Below are 20,101 nucleotides of genomic sequence, written 5' to 3'. Positions count from 1 at the left end.
ACCTCACCTGGTTTTGCACTGCCTCCGTGATCGGCCCACCTTTGAACAAACGACAATGTCATGTGATGACGTGATCATGTAGTGCCACGTTATGTGGCGTCACAACTTCTTCATAGAGCATGTAGCGCAAAAATTACGGGGACACAAGAAAGCAACATAAACACGAGAAGAGCGCTATTTTCAAACTTCAACTTCTCCCGCTTTGTGACGTCGTGATGACATCATATGGTGACGTCATCACGTAATGATTTTTTGCATCACTCGCGTTGACGCCGACGGTCAATTTTCGCGTTTTATGGGGCATATAAGGTTTTCGCCTTAATAAATAAGCTCTCGTACATGAAGTTACATCCCGGCTCAATTAACACTTGACCTGGCAGTAGACTATGTGCCTTCACTTGGAGCGCGAGCTCCGAGTGAGCTCAGCCGAGTGGAGAGCTAACGAAGGCGCCAAGCCTGGGCGAGCTACAGGAAACGATGGCTCTTATGACACCGCGCCTACAGCTCGCTCACCTGTCCTCACCTCACCCCTATCCTCTCTGGACTTTTGGGAACACGCGCGTGCATGAAGCCGCTATTCTTTCTCGGCTTACTCTAACATGCCTCCTCTATAGCAACCGCAGTGTGCGGTGTGCAGGATGACACAACATCTTATCGCGCTTCATCTCTAGATGAACATCACGGCGACGGCGAAAATTCACTTGGAGAGTTCCTGTAAAAATTGAAGCTTTAATGGTTTCGAGCTCTTGTTTGATGGAGAGTGGCGAGCTTGTTATTAGAGATTTTGGGAATTGGGGACCCAAGACACTGGGTCCCCAAGCTGCGTTTGGTAAGCTGCTCTTGCGTTCGGAGGATCAGCAGAGTTTGAGAATTGGGTCAAACGCACGGGGCGCCACACGTGGCGAAGTTAAAATCATGCGAGACGCGGGCCACACTGCGTTGTGGCCCGTGCTGCGTCTGCGTCGTCTTCCTGGCGACCCAAGACGCCTTGGGGACCCACGTTACTTTTCGATTTTTGTGTCTTGGGTCGACGCGAGCGCAAGAGCCCAATAGTGGCTTGGGTTCTGCGCATGCGCCCTGGCGGCTCGCAAATTTCTTGGGTCCCCAAACTTCTTGGGGCCCCAATTCTCAAACTCTCTATTAGCCATTCAACTTGTTGAACGTTGCGACGTCTATAGAGGTGCGGATTGGGCACCGAGATAAAAAGGCACACACACGCGCGCGCACACCCAAGCACGCACGTACAGAGAGAGAACGGAAAGAGACAGACGCACGCAGCAGCGCTTCTTTGGACAGGTTATTATTCCGACCTGGATGCTACTTTATACACAACAGATATAAGCTTAATCGGGACATGTCCGTGCGAGTATCAAAAGTATAACAGTGCTTGGCAACCTATCAAAATGACTTAATTTCGATGACATATAGCGCTGGCGTACTGATTCCTGGTCACCGACAGTGCATTCACGGCTCAAGTAGCCTCAGCCGCAAACGATCGATGGCCGCCATTAATATCGCAATTATGAGGCGCAAACATAAGCATCGTCTCGGGAAAGATGGGGTGCTGACTGCGGTGATCGCTCGCTATAGTAATTATACAGGATGCTTTTTTTTATCTATAATACAGATTTTTTTATAAAAATGGTATGGCAATCAGGTTCCTGTCGTCTTCGCACACGAACTCTACGTCGAGGCTGAAATGCTTTGCCGAAGCTAAAGTGACGTTGAAGGGTCTAATTGCAAGGACTCGTGTATTAACATTATAATTATTGACTTGAGGGCCTTTATTTATGTGGGAAGGTTGTAGGCTGTCACATTTTATGGCATACATTTATTTTTAGAAATGACAGAAATTGCGCGTAATTTTAGATATTCATCATCCAATTTTAAGACCTACTATACCGAGACCGACCGCACCCGGCGCCCAGCAAACACGGCTACTCTGTTAGGTTAGACCGGAACTTCCCGTGAGAAGGAAATCACGAAATTTGAATGAAAGAGCGTCACAGCTTATTTGTTTCTTTCGCGCTGTGCGCAAGAACACCGTAATATTCGCGTTTTCCTTCTCAGCATAAAATCACAGCATAAAACTCAGGGGCAGCCACTGCTGTGCTTGTTCTTGCCGATAGGAAAAATAGTTTTTCTACGCCCGTTTATAGTTTAAGAAAGAAACAGATATGCACTACACATCGCGCGCAAATAAAAAGCGGTCTACTTCTGTATCTCAGACGACTTGGCGTTCTTCCTGACCAGATTCTGCTTGGACGCGCGGTAATTCAAATTTCGTCGCTTCCTCATGACAGGTAGCTTCGGTCTGACGTAACAAAGCGGCCGCGCTTCCTGACCGCCGGACGTGGTCAGTTTCGATGTCGGCCTCGAAATTCGATGATGAATACCTCAAATTACGCGCAACATTTGTCATTCCTAAAAAGTAGGTGTGCCATAAATTGCGACGTTCTACAACTTTCCCTTATAAAGATCTGCCATCAAGTCAATAATTAAAACGTTAATTAATGAGATTTTGTTAATTAAACACTTCACTGTCACTTTAGCTGCGGCAAAGTATTTCCGCCTCGACGTATCGTTCGCGTGCGAAGGCCACCGGAGCCTGACTGTCGTATACGATAAGAAACCGGTATTCTCGAGAAGAAAAAAAAAACGCCCTATATATATTACATGGGCTGCACAGATCAAAAAAGACACACTGGCAGTATACTTCCAAAATATACTAAAGACGGCAATAAAGGCGTTTTATGGTGATGCCACAAATTTTCGCCTACGTGTTCTGACAGCGTGACGACGACCGGTTCAAGTAACAACGGAATAACGACAACATATGTATTAAGAACAAGACGACATGACGACAATGGAAAAACGACAGCGTGATTTACGACAGCGCGACGACTGCCGCATGATGGCGACTGCGTGTGCGAACTTGCGATTTCTTCTCGGCTCGTTTACTGCACCCAGGCCAATACTCCGCAGACTATTCGCTTTAAAATCATGCAGATGCCACCAATTGTGCGAATTTGTCTGAACGAAGCTGTGGTAAGCCGGCATGACAAAGCTACTCACGTCGACACGAAGCACGCATCGTCGTACTTCGACGACGATCGTGTCCTGCCTGCAACCGTCGACTAAAAGGCGGCCTAGAAACGCGACACAGAGCCACGAACCGACCGCAGCCACCTCGATGTTTAGATGCCACAAAATCTGCCAAATGGTGGCCTCTCTATGCAGATTGCAATGTGAGGGCCCGATAATGACGAAGTGAATGTAAATGAAAATGGAAGAAAAAAAAGTTGGAGAGTCATTTAAGTTTGCTTACGTGCACTGAATGCAAAAGCAGAGCGGCGCAGACAGAAAGACACGGAGCACACTAGCCGGGGCGTGTCTGGGCTTGTCGACTATATCAATGTCCACGTCACGTGACATCATCTGACGTCATTACTTGGTTGTGTGACCTTGCAACTTACGATTCTTTCTTGGTCACGTGACTAATCACCTTGTCACGTCCTGGTACTGGGAAGAGTCAATTTTGAGGATGGGCCAAGAAAATTTCGGGAGTGGATCAGGTCGGTTTTAACAGCGGAGCTATTTATGCCTAGCATTGGTACACGACGAGTGAACGGAAATGATCATTATCATGAACCGGCACGCGCTCTCTTCGTTCTCTTCTGCTTCGCTCCTAAAACACGTGCGCCGATTTGTCGGCGTGCAGTGCAATAAATCTGATGGGCGAGAGAACGAGCACAGAGAGAGAGAGAGAGAGAGAGCGGGAAAGAAATAAAGAAAAAGAAACAGAAAAATTCTTAACCAGAAAAGTTTCTTGGCAAGGTGTGATTCGAACCCGCGTACCCACGATCCGGAGGCGAGCGTCTTAATCATTCGGCTATCCAGGCACGCTAGCAGATCATAGTATAGCCTTGAATAGTATAGTATAGCAAGAAGGTCGGAAAGGGAAGTGAGCGTGAGGAGGAGGAGAGATGTGAGGGTGGGGAGAAGGGAAAGAAGGAGGAAAGAGAGTAAAGCAGAGCATATAAACATTGAGAGAGAGAGGAAGAGAAAAAGAAATGAAGAAAGAGAGAGAGTCTATGAAGGAGAAAAAAATTATTAGAGAGAGGAAACGATAGAAAGAAAGAGGAAGGAAGCGAGGAATAGAGAGAGAGAAAGAAATAGAAATAAACAGAGATCAAAGAGACAGAAAAAAAAAACAGAGAGAAGAGAAAAAAAAAACACAGAAGGCCACCCAGCTCTGCCCTTCAGGCATGGCACGACTAGTGCGAAGCTGCCTAAATTTATTTATTTATTTATTTATTTATTTATTTATTTATTTATTTATTTATTTATTTATTTATTTATTTAATACATTCTCCGCGGATACGAAGTCCATGCATGATGGGTAAAATTCAACATTATGGGAACAACAAAAAATTAAAACAATGCTCTACGTTACAATGCAACTTCAAACAATGCAAATACAAAGGTAGAACAAGACAGTGTTCACAAAGGCAAGTTATTCCGCTCATTAATAGTGCGCGGAAAGAAAGAGTATTTGAATAGGTTAGTTTTGAACGTAGGTCAAGTCAATTTTAGACTTGAGCAAAGTCAATTTTGGAGGTAGGCCACCCTAATTTTGGGGATGGGCCAGGTCGGTTTTAGTTGACATTGAGACGTGACGTCAGCACTCGGCCACGTGGGCTTTGCGACCATCGGACGTTGACGCCAGACGCTCGCCGAATTTTCTGCTTTGTGGGGCGTACCATGCTTCGCTGGCGGGAGACGAACCCATAACATCATCATGAACGTGCGATCCTCTACAATTCAGGTTCTGCGACGGCTGCTTCTACGTCCACATTGTTGTATATATATTTATATTTACCAAAGATGAACCTGGAAATATTAACCAGATCATCCCTTCATTGTAACTGAAACAACCAATAATTACCTGTACACTTTCCAAGGCTTCGCTTTCTGTTGGCTTCAAGTTCTTCGCTCGGCGTAATCACAGTAGGTTTACTTCTGCGAGGGGTCACATACCTGACTTAAAATAAAAGAAATATAATATCGAGGTTGCTATTTAAGTATACTTTTGTGTAGAGCCCAATGCCTCGATGGCCGTTTGCGGAATTCGAAGCAGGTGCCTTATTGTCTTTGTTTCAATCAGTTTCAGTAACGCTTATTCTACCCATATACAGACTGCAGTGGGGACCTACAGGCAAAGCAGCCTTCTCGTGTGCGGAGACTACTCCACATCGAATATTGGTGCCGCCAGGAACCCATCACATTTTTTATATGGGTAGAGATGTCCGTGGATTGGTGCGGCATGTAGCAGTATTGTCCTCTCGAGAGAGCGCCCTACAGAGATTGTGAAAGCTCCCTGCGGTACACGCCAGGAGCTGGTATTTGAGATTGCAGGGTTGACGCACCATTTGACTGAGAAAGGACGTGAAATAACCTTTCAATGGCTTCCAAGTCCCTGCGGAATTTTGTTGAAGAGATACCGGTAACTAGTACCAGGCTGACTACCCTGCCTTTTCATCTCTCCCTCTCTCCTCGTTGCCCCGCTTTTTCACTGACCGCGCAAACGCGAGACAGTTAAGTATGTGCAGGGTAAATAATTTTGCTTTACAAATACAACAAACACTTTGCAAAAAGCGAAGTCTTCTGTGCAAATCAGACGAACTGTGTGTGGTATTGGCAACCTATTAAAGAACCCTTACAAATTTTATAAGGTCTTAATCATTGTGTAATTAGTGCTTATTAAGTTAAAAACTGAATACGGCCACATATCGCGCGCCACCGCAATGCAGGCTTCGCTCTTGTTAGCTGAGATTGCGATCGTAAACTTCTGCTATCATAGTTGCAGGACTTCGACCAATATTTGTAATTAAAGAAGTCTCCACTTGCTCCATCCTTCAGATGCAGAGAAACTGCAGGAGACCCAGATGGATTACCACAGGTGGCCCTCGAAACGCATTATACTTATCTAACATTTACAGTGTGATACCGAGAAGTGAGCAGGCTTCAGCATCAGTCTAATAATTGTTGGGGTTTTACGTCCCAAAACCACGATGTGATTATGAGGAACGCCGTAGTGGAGGGCTTCGGAAATTTTGACCACCTGGTGTTCTTTAACGTTCACCAAAATCTAAGTACACGGGCCTTTAGCATTTCGCCTCCGTCGAAATGCGACCGCCGCGGCCGGGGTTCGATACCGCGACCTTCGTGTCAGCAGTCGAGCACCATAGCCACAAGATCATCGTGGCGGGCTTAGGCTTCGGCATCGCTGATGATATGAACAAGCTTGGTTTCTTAAAATTTAGGAAAATGCTTCGTAGCTATACAGTAATGCCGTCAAAACGATTTTCCAAAGCTGTGAAGGTAAGCTACGAAAGTACACTTTGAAGCAGTGAAACACAGTTTGTTGCCCTCAGCTTTTTTTTTTTTTTTTTTTTGCTGGATTCCATAGGAGCCCAACTGCAAAAGTCTGCACCCTGAAACAGGCAACCCTAGTAGATGGCCGAAGGTCAATGTAAAATATTACAGCCGCTATATTTCCATCCACCCCATATGATACGGTGGACACTCTCCGGCACGTTTGCGGGACGCGATGTTTTGGAGAGAGCGATATTACCGCTGTGTGGGAACATAGCCTCCAATTAAAGGTTCCAATAATTTTCCTTCGCACCTGCTGTTTGCCATTGGCCGGCAATCTTCTCTAATAATACGTGTCCAGAGTCAGGATTGGTTCCTTTTATCAATCGATCAATCAATAAAAAAGTCACAGTTTCGCCGCAAGGGCGAAGTAATGAGTGCGATAGCAACAAATTAGAATGTCACGCGAAGAACGGCAAGCAGCTCGAAACTCGCAGCGCACTGCTCAAGCAGAAAGGACGCACAGAAATAACACACACAGGACGAGCGCGTACTAACAACTGTTACAGCTCCACACTTGCAGCGCGCTGCTCAAGCACAAAGAAGGACGCACGAAAAGAACACACAAGTATACACAGGACGAGCGCGAAGTAACTGTCACAGTTGTTACTTCTTTGTGTTTGAGCAGCGCGCTTCAAGTGCCGACTATGCATCACCAACTGCCCCAACTTTCGCTCTTCTAGCTAGCAGCTCACTCCTTTCGCAAACGCGGCCGCTGGAGCGAGCGTAGTGACCTTCGTGCGCTCTGTAATTTCAACGCAAACTTTGCGGTGAAAGCACAAGATGTACAGACCTCACGAGATAAGCGCGCGCGCACGGGCGACCACGCCTTGTAGGGCAAAGTACAGGTGGTACAGGTAGGAGGCACGCGCGCATCCGAACTCCGGCGATGAACAAGCGGGGCGGCGACCTATAAAGCGCTCCCTTCGCGCCATCTCGCGGGTGATGAAGTACCTCCGAGATCTGCGTACCGCCAGCGGTAAATGGCATATATAAATAGATCACCGTTAGCGTGCTAGAGGACGTATGCTGCGCAGCATAGTCGTTTAACGCGGCGCGCTGCGCAGCGAGGGGTCGCAGGTTTGAATCCCCGGTCGCTCGCTTCGGAAAATATTTCTTCTGAACTATTTTTCGTTGTGGCTTACAATATATATATATATATATATATATATATATATATATATATATATATATATATATATATATATATATAGTATATATATATATATATATATATATATATATATATATATGCGGAACATGACGTCAACGGCGACGCCGCCGGTCATCACCAGCCGAGATTGTCCATGTAAGTGCTATCGCAGTAAAAATTACTTATTCACAAAAGGGGGAATGGGAAAATGCTGCAAAACCTTAATCATCACTAAGGTCAGCCTCACGTACAGTCTGAATCGCACTTGTCCATAGTGGTCAAGCAACCGGCTGCAGACTGCGCCAGCATCGCATAGCGGTAGCCGCTGAGTTCGAGATTAGTTGTATGCGAGCGCCGTGAGCACGCATGCGGCGTGGCCACTCATGGTATCATTGCTTTACCAGCCAACCCATTTTCTCACGGGAAATGGCGTCCTGGATAAGACTTTTTTTTTTCCTTTTTCTTGCGCTGCCTATGCGGATAGTGCTGCAAAATAAAGTACAAAACCTAAACAATTGTAACTTGGCATCATAAAAGTTATCGCATTTGTGTGCACTGGATGTTTACAGAATCACAATATAATATAATTGTTGGGGTTTTACATTCCAAGATATGCATGTTCACAGAATCTAAAGAGGGCAAATGTTTTGAATATAGCCTGCAGCTTACGTGAAAATTTTAGCGACTCTTCTAGGATACAGCAACTCCCAGAAGAACCACTGCGCATGCGCTGATCACGTAAAACCATGAAGCCAAAAACCAAAACATGAAAAAAGCAGAAAGCAAAAATTGGCCTACATGACGGCCAAGAATCTACCGCCAGAGTGACAGGAACTTACATTCCTTCTGTAATAATGAAATGGACGTAGTGCTGACACAATCATCACGGTGCATGTTGATATGATATGCTTCAAGGATTTCGCGGTCCTCCTTGCCCCCACCTCTACCCAAAATCTTAACATTGGAAAACAGCGGCACGCAAACACAGATCCGGCAGTGGCGGGGAAGATTAGCCCCGTCTGACGTGTTCAACGAATTGTGGTGCTCGCGCAGTCGTTCATTCAAACATCGGCCAGTTTGGCCGATGTATACTTTTTCACATGTTAGAGGGGTCGCATACACAACATGTTTCGCGCAGGTAGTGTACTTAATTTTATGCCGAATAGAACACACCGGAGTGCTAGTGTTTCCGCGAGCAACACGTGCACACAGTGCAGAAAGTTTGCAAGGCGCCGAAAACACAACATCTACGCCCTGTCTCAAGGCGACTTTTTTCACATTGTGGGAGCGTCATGTACCAACTGACCCAGACTTCGACGTTATTGCATTACATTTCTTCTAGGATACCTGCCGTGGTAGCTTAGCGGCTAATGCGTCGGACTGCAAAGCTTGAGGACCCGGATTCGATTCCCTGCCGTAGTGGTGACACGGCGATAAAATGCAAAAATAACCGTGTTCTTAGATTTAGGCGCACGTTAAAAAACCGAGGTGATAAAAATTAATTCGGAGTCACCAACAACGGCGTGGCTTATAATAATATTGTTGTTTTGATACGTAAAGATCCGAGCAATTGTTACTTTTCGAAGATAACGCTATGTCGCATTCACAATAGAGTCGTATAATTCAGAGCGTCATATAGTGCACCTTTATCTGCTTAAGACGTCTAGAGCTCCAGCAATTCATCAAACAGCTTATTGGCCTCAATTCAAGTCTGCTCCTAAAAGTCGTACGTTTCATTTCGTTCGTTGCCTTCAACAAACCTCATCAAATTTGGTGTAGAAGGAGCAAAAATATGTTTTTCGTTTGTATGTACTCGTAAAGAAAACCTCCCGGGATCACGCCTCCTCTCAGCAATTTTCTGATTCACATTAATGTGGTCTAGTGCCTTGTATTACTTTTAATGTGCTAGACAGCCTAGAGTACCATGTATAACAGGCACGTGAACTGAATGCAACGGAAGTAACTGGCATCCACTGATACTGCGATTCTTTTCCACGCTTGGCGTCTACCCCTCCAGAGCGGTCGAATCTGGCGAAACTGTTGTCGCCATGCGGCTAGGGTCAATAACAAATCCCAGAAAAGGAATAAAATTATAATGAAAACACTGCAATAGCTTAGTCCTTGTTGGTAGGTATACAATTGCATGTGACGGGAAGAGAACGCTGTATCTAACACAAAAGCAAAAAGTATTGCCCACTTAAGTACAGCGCTCAAAGTTAGTCCACAAGCGCGTCAACCTTTGCTGTGTCAAGCTGGGTCTCCGAGTGCGATGCTATATAACAGCACTTCATCTTCATTTTAAGCACAGGTGATTGAGCAAAGCTTATTTTTTCTGATGTTTTATTGCCTTTCTGTTCTCGGCTTTGTTGTGTTTTTTGTTTTTGTTTTTGCGATGAGTTGGTCTTAGAAATTGACTGAGTGCACAATGTGGCGTTTTCTTTCTAAAAGAGCCATATCCAGAAAGCGAAACTAGGCTAAATTTTCACGGGTACGTGAAGCACGCCTAAGTACCTTTCACATTTAAAACGTTTGTAATCAAAATGGGGTAATTCCTGATTGCAACGTGACCTCAAAAAATGCAGTTCCAAATGAAAATGAGCCAAATCCTGCACCTGTTTGAACCAAACGGAGCCAGATCCACAATCGTCAACAATCGTGACCAAAGCAACCAACATGGGCCCATCCAATCTGTTTCATGTATGAGCTTTTTTATTGAAATAAAAAATAAATGAAGTAGTTGTCACACCCCTTTCTACATAGTTGTTAGGACAAAAAAGTAAGAAATAAAAATTTTATATATATATATATATATATATAACTTTTTTGTTTCTTATATATATATATAATATATATATATATATATATATATATATATATATATATATATATATATATATATATATATATATATATATATATATATATATATATATATATATAATATATATATATATATATATATTATATATATATATATATATATATATATATATATATATATATATATATATCTTGGAATAATCTTGGAAGAATGCCAACATCATCTTGATCCATAAGAAAGGGGATTCCAAGGACCTGAAAAATTACAGGCCCATCAGCTTACTGTCCGTTGTCTACAAGCTATTTACTAAAGTAATTGCTAACAGAATTAATAAGACATTAGAGTTCAATCAACCAAAGGGCCAGGCAGGATTTCGTACAGGCTTCTCAACAATAGACCATATTCATAAGTACTATCAATCAGGTGATAGAGAAATGCGCGGAATACAACCAACCCCTATACATAGACTTCATAGATTACGAGAAGGCATTTGATTCGGTGGAGACATCAGCAGTCATGCAGGCACTGCGGAATCAGGGCATCGACGAAGCCTATACAAACATAACAGAAGAAATCTACAGCGGATCCACAGCCACTATAGTCCATAAAGAAAGCGACAAAATCCCAATAAAGAAGGGCGTACGGCAGGGAGACACGATCTTTCCAATGCTATTCAACGCGTGTTTACAGGAGGTTTTCAGGGCCCTACATTGGGAAGAATTAGGGATAAGAGTTTAATGGAGAGTATCTCAGTAACCTGCGATTCGCTGATGACATTGCATTCATGAGTAACGCGGCAGAGCGGGAGACGAATTACAGCTCATGATTACTGAACTGAATACGGAAAGTAGAAGAGTAGGTCTGAAAATTAATATGCATAAAACTAAAGTAATGTGGAACAATCTTGGCAGAGAATAGCGCTTTGCGATAAGGGGCGAGACACTGGAAGTTGTAAAGGAGTACGTCTACTTAGGACAGGTAGTAACCGCGGAGCCAAACCATGAGAGTGAAATAACTAGAAGAATAAGGATGGGATGAGGCTCATTCGGCAAGCATTATTAAATCATGAATGGTAGTCTACCATTATCCCTCAAGAGGAAGGTATATAACAGCTGCATCTTACCGGTAGTTACCTAAGGAGCGGAAACCTGGAGACTTACAAAGAGGGTTCAACTTAAATTGAGGACGACGCAGCGAGCGATGGAATGGAAAATGATAGGTGTAACCTTAAAGGGACACTAAAGGCAAATATTAAGTCGACGTTGATTGTTGAAATAGCGGTCCAGAAACCTCGTAGTGCTGCTTTTGTGCCAAGGAAGTGCTTATTTTGAAATAAAATCACGCTTTTAGTGGTCCGCATCGCGTTAGCGCGCTTCAAATCTCCCGCCTGAAAATACGACTTCCATACGTCACTGCTGCCGTGCCCAACGTTGCCCGCTTTTACTGCGCGGCCGCCGACACTAGTAGCAGCCGAGCGGAAGTAGCGGCACCCACAGCAGCAACAACGGCGCTGCGGCAAGGACTTGCTCGGATGGGCACATTCAAAGCCTTCACCAAGTTGCGGTTGGTCTCGTAATCCTCAGTACGAAAGTGCAGCGAGCACACACGCTGAGGTTTTGACTGTTTAGCACACTGGCGCAATGGCATGGCACTAAGCCACTTCGAGCGTAAGGGTTCATTCCGCGGCACCCAGTGAAAAGACACACCGGTTTCCTTGCTGCAGCACTGGCGTTGTGCACCATTCGGGCATCCGGCAATATCACACGCATGCGGCATTTTGTCGAACTTTCTGTCAGAGCGACTTTCACGAGCGCGCAAAACACGCACAGCAGTACGCGATCCCGAAACTACCACTGAGACGGGCGAGGCGCAGTTCGGCGAAAACGGAACCTTTGAATCACGCGCGCCGTTCCCCATGGCAACGCCACGGAGGTTTTGTTTTCCATGAATCAAGCGGAAACGAACAAACAGCATTTTATTACGTCTTTTGATGCTCGGAATGTTCTTTTTTTACTGCTGCTAGTTTGATTACTAGTGATTTATTGTAGGCCGACTTCCATACGTCATCGGGATCACTTCGAAAATGTCCCACTCGCGGCGCTCATCATGTGATACATTTAGCTTAATTTCTCGGTAAGTAGGGCTCTGCTGTTGATAATATTGCCGTTTTAGAAGTTGTCATACATTGGGCTTTCACTCTGACATAAATTGTTATTTGCCTTTAGTGTCCCTTTAAGAGACAGGAAGAGAGCAGAGTGGGTCAGGGAACAAACGGGGGTTGATGATATCATAGTTGAAATCAAGAAGAAGAAATGGATATGGGCCGGTCACGTAGCACGTCGGCAGGATAACCGGTGGTCATTAAGGGTAACTGACTGGATTCCAAGAGATGGCAAAAGCGTGAGGGGGAGACAGAAAATTAGGTGGGTAGATGAGATTAAGAAGTTTGTAGGTATAACGTGGCAGCAGAAAGCACAGGACCGGGTTGACATGGGAGAGGCATTTGCCCTGCAGTGGACGTAGACAGGCTGCTGCTGCTGCTGCTGCTGCTGCTGCTGCTGATGATGATGATGATGATGATGATGTTAGGAATGGGCGAATAGTGATTTGGTCGAATAATTTCGAATCGAATAGTTCGAATAGCATGTACCACATATTATTATCAAAACTTTGCATTTTTGTCATGACCCTTGCACAATATTTTTAAGGATTGGAACTAGGTATAAGTGAATGTCACCTTTTTTGGTTTGAAATGAAGTGGAAGCAAGCTTGAATATTATGAAGATTTGAATAGCAGTAGAGTGCAGGTTATAAGGGGTACAAGACGTTACAATTTAAAAATTACTATCCTTAGCGCATATAAGCTCATATAATACGCTTTTAAACTTTAAAAAATATGTACACTTAACCTTGAAGTGTAGCTTCGCGGCAGTGCAGATTGCCCCTGGACGGGTGTTTTCACGGTACAGCAATTCGATGCTGCAGTGGAACCACCTTTACAATGGGGTTATGTGCGGTCAAACATGCATATATTCGTTCATTTCGAATGCTTCGAAATTTCGAATAATATAAATTCGTATCGAAGCGAATTCGAATACTGTAATGTTCGTTCGAATATTCGAAACGCCCAAATATTCGCCCATCCTATATATATATATATATATATATATATATATATATATATATATATATATATATATGCAATATTAGTGAGAACTAACAGACAATAACGCCAAGGAAAGTACAGGGGGTGTTATCTGTAGTATTTAGAATGTAAATGTGAAGAAAGTAAAAGTGGACGAAAAGATGACTTGCCGCCGGCAGGGACCGAACCTGCGACCTTCGAATAACGCGTCCGATGCTCTACCACTGAGCTACGGCGGCGGTCATCCTCCCGTCCACTTTCTGGGGTATATATGTTGATTAAACCTAGGAGTGTTAGTCAGCGCCAATCGCAGCCATGGCGGCGAGTGTGGAACACTCTTTTTTTGCCTCTTGGCGTCACGTAGCACGTGATCTTTTTACGAGTTGGCAGCTGGCCAATAATCCCTCGCATACTACCTGAAGGCATTAAGTCTGCCAGGACGAGACCCTCGCTATGAATGAAGGAAAGCTATGATTTTTCAAGGGCTCGTTTATCTTTGTTAGACACAATATTAATGAGAACTAACAGACAATAACGCCAAGGAAAGTACAGGGGGTGTTATCTGTAGTATTTAGAATGTAAATGTGAAGAAAGTAAAAGTGGACGAAAAGATGACTTGCCGCCGGCAGGGACTTTTACTTTCTTCACATTTACATTCTAAATACTACAGATAACACCCCCTGTACTTTCCTTGGCGTTATTGTCTGTTAGTTCTCATTAATATTGTGTCTAACAAAGATGAACGAGCCCTTGAAAAATCATAGCTTTCCTTTATATATATATATATATATATATATATATATATATATATATATATATATATATATATATATATATATATATATATATATATATATATATATCATAAGCACTTTTTAACGTTCTTCGATAGATACCAAGAACAAGAAAACGCTGCCGACAGTCCAGAATGGTGCGCCTGTCGCCTTAAATGACTATCTCGCTCTACATGTCTATTCATCGCCATTACACCCATGCCGCAGAGGACGGCACCGACGAAAGCACGAGGATGGTGTTAATATTTAGACTCATTCAGTGTAGTCAGTTCAAGCCAAAATTAAATGTGGGCTATATAGATTTTGATCTTAACATAGGCTTGAGGTATTTCGGTGACAGGAGTTAGGCGACAAAACAAAATAAACAAAACACACTGGGAAAGAATTGTTGGAGCAGGCCCGGCCATATTGTCAATAGCAAAAAAGTGCATTTCTCTCAGTTTCACTGAAAGTAGACGTGGCTCTTTAAAAAAAAGAGCCACGTATTCTGTGTCCTAACTACGCATGCTTTTACACATTAACATATTCCTTGGAAGTGTTAGGAAGTTGACGCTTTTGAAGCTTCCATTTTCTTTGAAGATCTCGTGACACGCAGTATAGCGCGGACCAAAAATACCGATGGTATCATCCCCACGCAGTTGTTCAACACAGTGATCCAGCTTAAGCTCGGAAAACTCAGTGGCCCCCCACTGAGAAAACTCAGTATCATCCCCACTGATCTTGGCAGCTGGAAGAATAAGAACCTTGGGAATCCCTGCTTACCAGAACTGAGTCGAAAATTACTTTCGTATGCCTTGGAATATATTTGAAAATAATATTTCATTCAACTCCACCACTATAAAAAAAGAGATAACCGCGAAACCTTGCAGGACGTTTTTCGCGGATCTTATGGAAATAATTTTTGTGAGTTTCGCGCGCGACGCTTGACGTTTTGTTTGCCAGGGCTGTGTTACCGTCGCGACTGACACGTTAATAACATTTAGACTATCCCTTATCACTTTCGTCATCTGGAGTAGTATGCTAGTCAAATTGGCCAGCCTCTCAGTACCCATGAACGTATCTCTCTGCTGCTTCTTTTTTCTGAACATCTAAGCAGCACTCTCCATGTGGCACTTCCTTTTTCTATGCATCTTGGTATGAACAGCATTTGCTGAGCATACCTAAGAATATCTTCTTTATGCACACGCCCCAAAGGCTTTGCTTAAGAAAATATCCTCATGGTTGCTCACAAAATAGCGCTCTCAAAACGTCTACATCGGATGTCCTCGCAAAATTTTATATAGGATCACCCTTTTAACTTGAGCTGACCACATGTGTAAACTTATGGTTATAGGAGAATGTCTGAGATAACGTTTTCGCGATATCTCGAGCTGCAGGTGCTTCAGTGAAATCGCCTTTGCATAAAAACATCCTCAAACCAACCGCCCATTGCATACGCTTTTTTTTTTAACCACATCGTTCTCGCAAAAAGTTGTAGCACTACTGCGACGAGTTTTCGCGGTGTTTCAAATAAAATTTTCAACGCAAGGTTTTTTTTTTCTGCCAGCACCGCTCAAGTTTTCTCCGGATAAATTCGGTTCTGACGTCGCCCTCTACCGCGCAGGTATATTGATGCGTGATATACAGCCCTTCTGTGGTCTACAGGTTATCATGCTATTTATGAACGAAACCAGAGGATAACATTTTCTCGCCGTTCAGTTGACATCGGCGCGTGAAACTCCTGAGGTCATTTTCGCTTCGCTCGGATTAATGTAGTCGCATTCGTCCAGGCGGGGATGAAGTTCTTGCGTACTTAGCTTTCTTTTTTTTTTTCCTTGTTGCAGCTCCTCGTGGCTTACTCCGTGTGAGACTGGACATTCACTTTACCTCGTATTGACGAGGTCGGCGAAATTAATGTAAAGAGGATTATCGCATAAGACATGGTGGCGCGATGAAGTTTAAGGGGGAAAAAACATTCGTGTCTTGAATCCCACCGTGTTGGAGTTACTATCTGCTTTAACATGCATTACATCATACGCGTTATCCATGTAGTGAGCGACATCGGTTAGATGAATTTGTTCAGTCGTGCACGGCACGCGAGTGGCCAGCCAGGCAGCTCCAGTTACGCAGGCTACGCGAAAATCCAGAAGCGATTTTAAATGACTGGTTTCTCTTCATAATTAGCCGCGGTTGCTTTCAGAGTGATCTTAAATTAAATCACGCGTGTCTATGACTTTCAGACACGAGATTGTAGCTTGAAGATTTTAAGTAATGCGCGTTTTCAATCGGCCACTTGGTAATAGAGTAAAACTGGTATAAATCGCCTTCTAAATATCTCTTTAATTGTTCAGATTATGTCAGAAATAATCATTAGTACGCAGAGGTAGCCAAAAGATGGTATTGAATGATGGTGATTACATCACGGCGTGTGCATGCATCTTGAAGGAGGGGCGTTCAGTGCGGTCACACTCGCTTATAGCGCAGGTGTAAAAAGAGAGCCAACGAATATAATCACAAACACTGCGATAACATCACTGTAGTTTTTGCGATTATGTTCGCCTTCTGTTACCATTCTTACAACGTTAAGCACATAAACACAAGAACAATATTAGAGTCCTCGCTGAAACATTATAGTCGCACGCCGGCGGCGCACATGGGCCAACAAGAATAGCGATCCCAGTGCATGAGGCATCCATTTGCCGCCTCTCTTCTTGGTGCAGGGTAACAATGCGCCAATACCACGTTCTTTCGTCGACGGTTGAGAAATCGCCGCTGATGCAGCCGTTTCGTGTCAAACGCGGAAGAATGTGCTAATGCTCGCGTTCGGACCCTTTCTCTTTGTGCAAACGCATTTCCGACTTCGAATGCTCTACAGAGTTTTGCATCTCTACATGCATGATAAACAATAGCACAAAACTCTTTAAAAAATTACCTTGACCAAACATCACCAGGCGTAAACGTTACGCAAACTAAACCGAGTGGCATAAAAAAAGAAGGAAACAGGAGAAAGCTTGGCGGACGTCTGAGCTTCGCCTTCAAGAGTAGAACGCGATAGCGTAATCGGGCCCCGTGCGCATCGCCTTCTCAATCGCTAGCCCGACTTTGGTTCCCGCTGGACACCCCAACCGAACCGTGAAGAAACGAAGGTTGTGCGCATAACATTGGTCGTTTCAAACTATCCCAGAATTACAGTTGCGAAGAGCCCACTGCGTCACAATTCTTCATTTTGCGAATCGGCGAAGTACCCACTACGCTTCCATAAGGTACGACGCGCACCTTCGTAGCTGCACACTTTGTTTATGCTGTTGCTGATAATGATTACATGCTTGAGCGCTTTGTAATGGGTGGCGTTAAAACGCCCACTTGTTGCGCAATTCACATGTTTTGACGCCGGGTGCGATTCTACGCTTTTGCTATACAATATTACATGCGTTAAGGAGACTCTTCCCACTACATGACATTCATATAGTGGTTTTTTTTTCTTTCCCCGAAGCACTTTCAAGCAACGGCGTGGCTCTGTGGTAGAAAACCTGCTTGCCACGCAGAAGGCCTGAGTTCGATTGTCGCTCGAACCAAAGATTTATTGTTATTTATTTATCTGCATCTTCCTCGATGTTTTGCTCACGGACAGCGCTGATTTTTCGCTCACAACCAACGACGCCGGCAGTGCAGTTTCTGCGGAACGAGTTCTCTAACATTATCGCGTTAAAAGCAGGGAGGTTAACCAGGTCAAAATTACCGGTATACTACCATACACTGGACAATGATGGCCGAATTTGAAAGTAAAGGGTGGAAACGGTATGCGAGATGTGCCTTCGAAAAAGCTCGGATTTGCATCGTATTACTTGAATTATACATCTCCAAACTTATCATCTGAAGCGAAAAACGAAACAAAGCTATCGATTTAGATTGTGCAGTTGTTTTTTTTTTTCTTTCAGTACTTCAAGCGGCTGACCCTTCTGAACAATGAAGGACAGTCTATGCTAAACACCGCGACCGTATTTCTTACGCAGCTGTCTTGCGCTGGCTATGACCTGACAAGAAGTCGATATACCATGCACATTGTGGCTGCAATTACTTGTAGACACAGCAGCAGTTTTACACTTACTATTGTGGGTATTAGGCTTGCTGCGCCCCGTCCTTATTCAAAGCAAGGACGACGGAGGCCTCAAAGCACAACAAACAATTTATTCACGTGATGGTTCATACAGAAAGGTCAGCGCAACGCTTAATGGGCTCGGGGCAGGGCAGTGAAGTCCAGGATTGGGAGCAGCAGCTGTCGGCCAGAGTGAGTGGTCGCGCCCATCCTCCGGGGCAGCAAGCGACCTGGGTCCCCAGGTAGCGTGCAGGATGCCCCTTTTAAACCGCGCATGTAGGCCACGCGCACCACCACTGCGCAGCACGCGGCGCTATCTCGAGAGAGCGTGCGCGCGTGATAGGGTGATTGCGTGTACTGTATAAGCGACAAACGAGCATTAAGCCATGATGCGCAACAGAAGTAGATTTTCCGTGCCTTTACCGACCGTTGCAACCGTGCACGTAAAAGGTGGCCATAATGTTAGGGTTACAAGAAGCCGTGCTAATGCACTCGTTGGTATCACTATGTTTTACTTTCCGAATTCATTGTCTTTTTTGCTCTCGGTGTAGTACATTGGCGTACTCGTTTTACGGCTTCGCTAGCAATAGTGGTGACCTAATGGCCGAGCTGGGAACTGGTAGATTCTACAGATGCCCTTTAAACAAGGTTTCAGCTGCGGAACGCAAGTGGCATGGCCAAGTTTCGAAGTGGAAGCATCCAGGTGGAGGTATCCGTATAGCTTCAAGCGCACAACCAACGTTACTAGAACGTTGCGCACAACTGTCTTCTATCGCCATATTGCGTACACAACGCTAAGCATGAGCTGTCGCGATCTCCTAGTGGGAGTCGCCGATGAAAAATCCCTTGTCTGCAGTGCTTTCGTTCTTCCCCCTTATGGTAGAACCGCTTTCTGTTGAACCAATAACCTGTGTTTCTTGTTTCGTTTTTTTGGTCGAGATTCGGTTCGGGTTCAGGCACATTCCGAGAATATCGGTTCGGGTTCTGTTACGGCTCATATTCTGGTTGAGTGTGCTTTTCGGTTCTGGTTCGATTCGACACCGTAAGCACAACTAAAACGCATTTATTGTGGCTATCACTCTGGTGCACGCGGCAAGGGGAAGTTCGTGTGCATGACCGAAACCCCGCCGTTCGCAGCCACATGCAGTTTGCCCGAGGTGCCGAACGGCTCGTTCCGGGAGCTGACGACGGAGCGGCCTCTGGATCCGGCGGAGCTGATCGGCCACGGCACCCTGGTGGAGCTGGTGTGCGCCGGCGGCTTCCAGGTTCAGGGCCAGCCGGAGCTGCGCTGCTGGCAGGGACAGTGGACCCCCAGCCTGCTCCCAGAGTGTTTGCCAGGTGCGCCCATGAACATGCTAGCTCGACTTGCTCACACGTGTGCGTATGTATGTATGTATGTATGTATGTATGTATGTATGTATGTATGTATGTATGTATGTATGTATGTATGTATGTATGTATGTATGTATGTATGTATGTATGTATGTATGTATGTATGTATGTATGTACAGACGGAATCACACTTGTTTAGAGCGGCCTAGCAGTTGTCTGCGGGCCGCGCCAGCGCCACCTAGCAGTAGCCGCTGGGTTTGGGATAAGTTGGATACGAGCGCTATGAGCCCGTATGCGGCGTGGCCACTCGATGTATTATAGCTCGATGTAGGTTTAGAATTTT

General features: G+C 44.7%; 1 protein-coding gene across 3 annotated transcripts in view; it reads left to right on the top strand.

Annotated features, from left to right (window-relative positions):
* Positions 1–20,101, top strand: part of LOC119401395 (sushi, von Willebrand factor type A, EGF and pentraxin domain-containing protein 1) — a 300,370-nt gene that overhangs the window by 235,692 nt on the left and 44,577 nt on the right. For all 3 annotated transcript variants that reach the window (XM_037668182.2, XM_049417415.1, XM_037668175.2), the window contains one exon: positions 19,564–19,764. In XM_037668182.2, the coding sequence (XP_037524110.1) occupies positions 19,564–19,764 (201 nt within the window). The remainder of the gene's footprint in view (positions 1–19,563; positions 19,765–20,101) is intronic.

The sequence above is a fragment of the Rhipicephalus sanguineus genome, chromosome 1 (genome assembly GCF_013339695.2).
Source record: "Rhipicephalus sanguineus isolate Rsan-2018 chromosome 1, BIME_Rsan_1.4, whole genome shotgun sequence".
In the NCBI taxonomy this organism is placed as follows: domain Eukaryota; kingdom Metazoa; phylum Arthropoda; class Arachnida; order Ixodida; family Ixodidae; genus Rhipicephalus; species Rhipicephalus sanguineus.
This window is presented reverse-complemented; position numbering and strand designations above follow the sequence as displayed.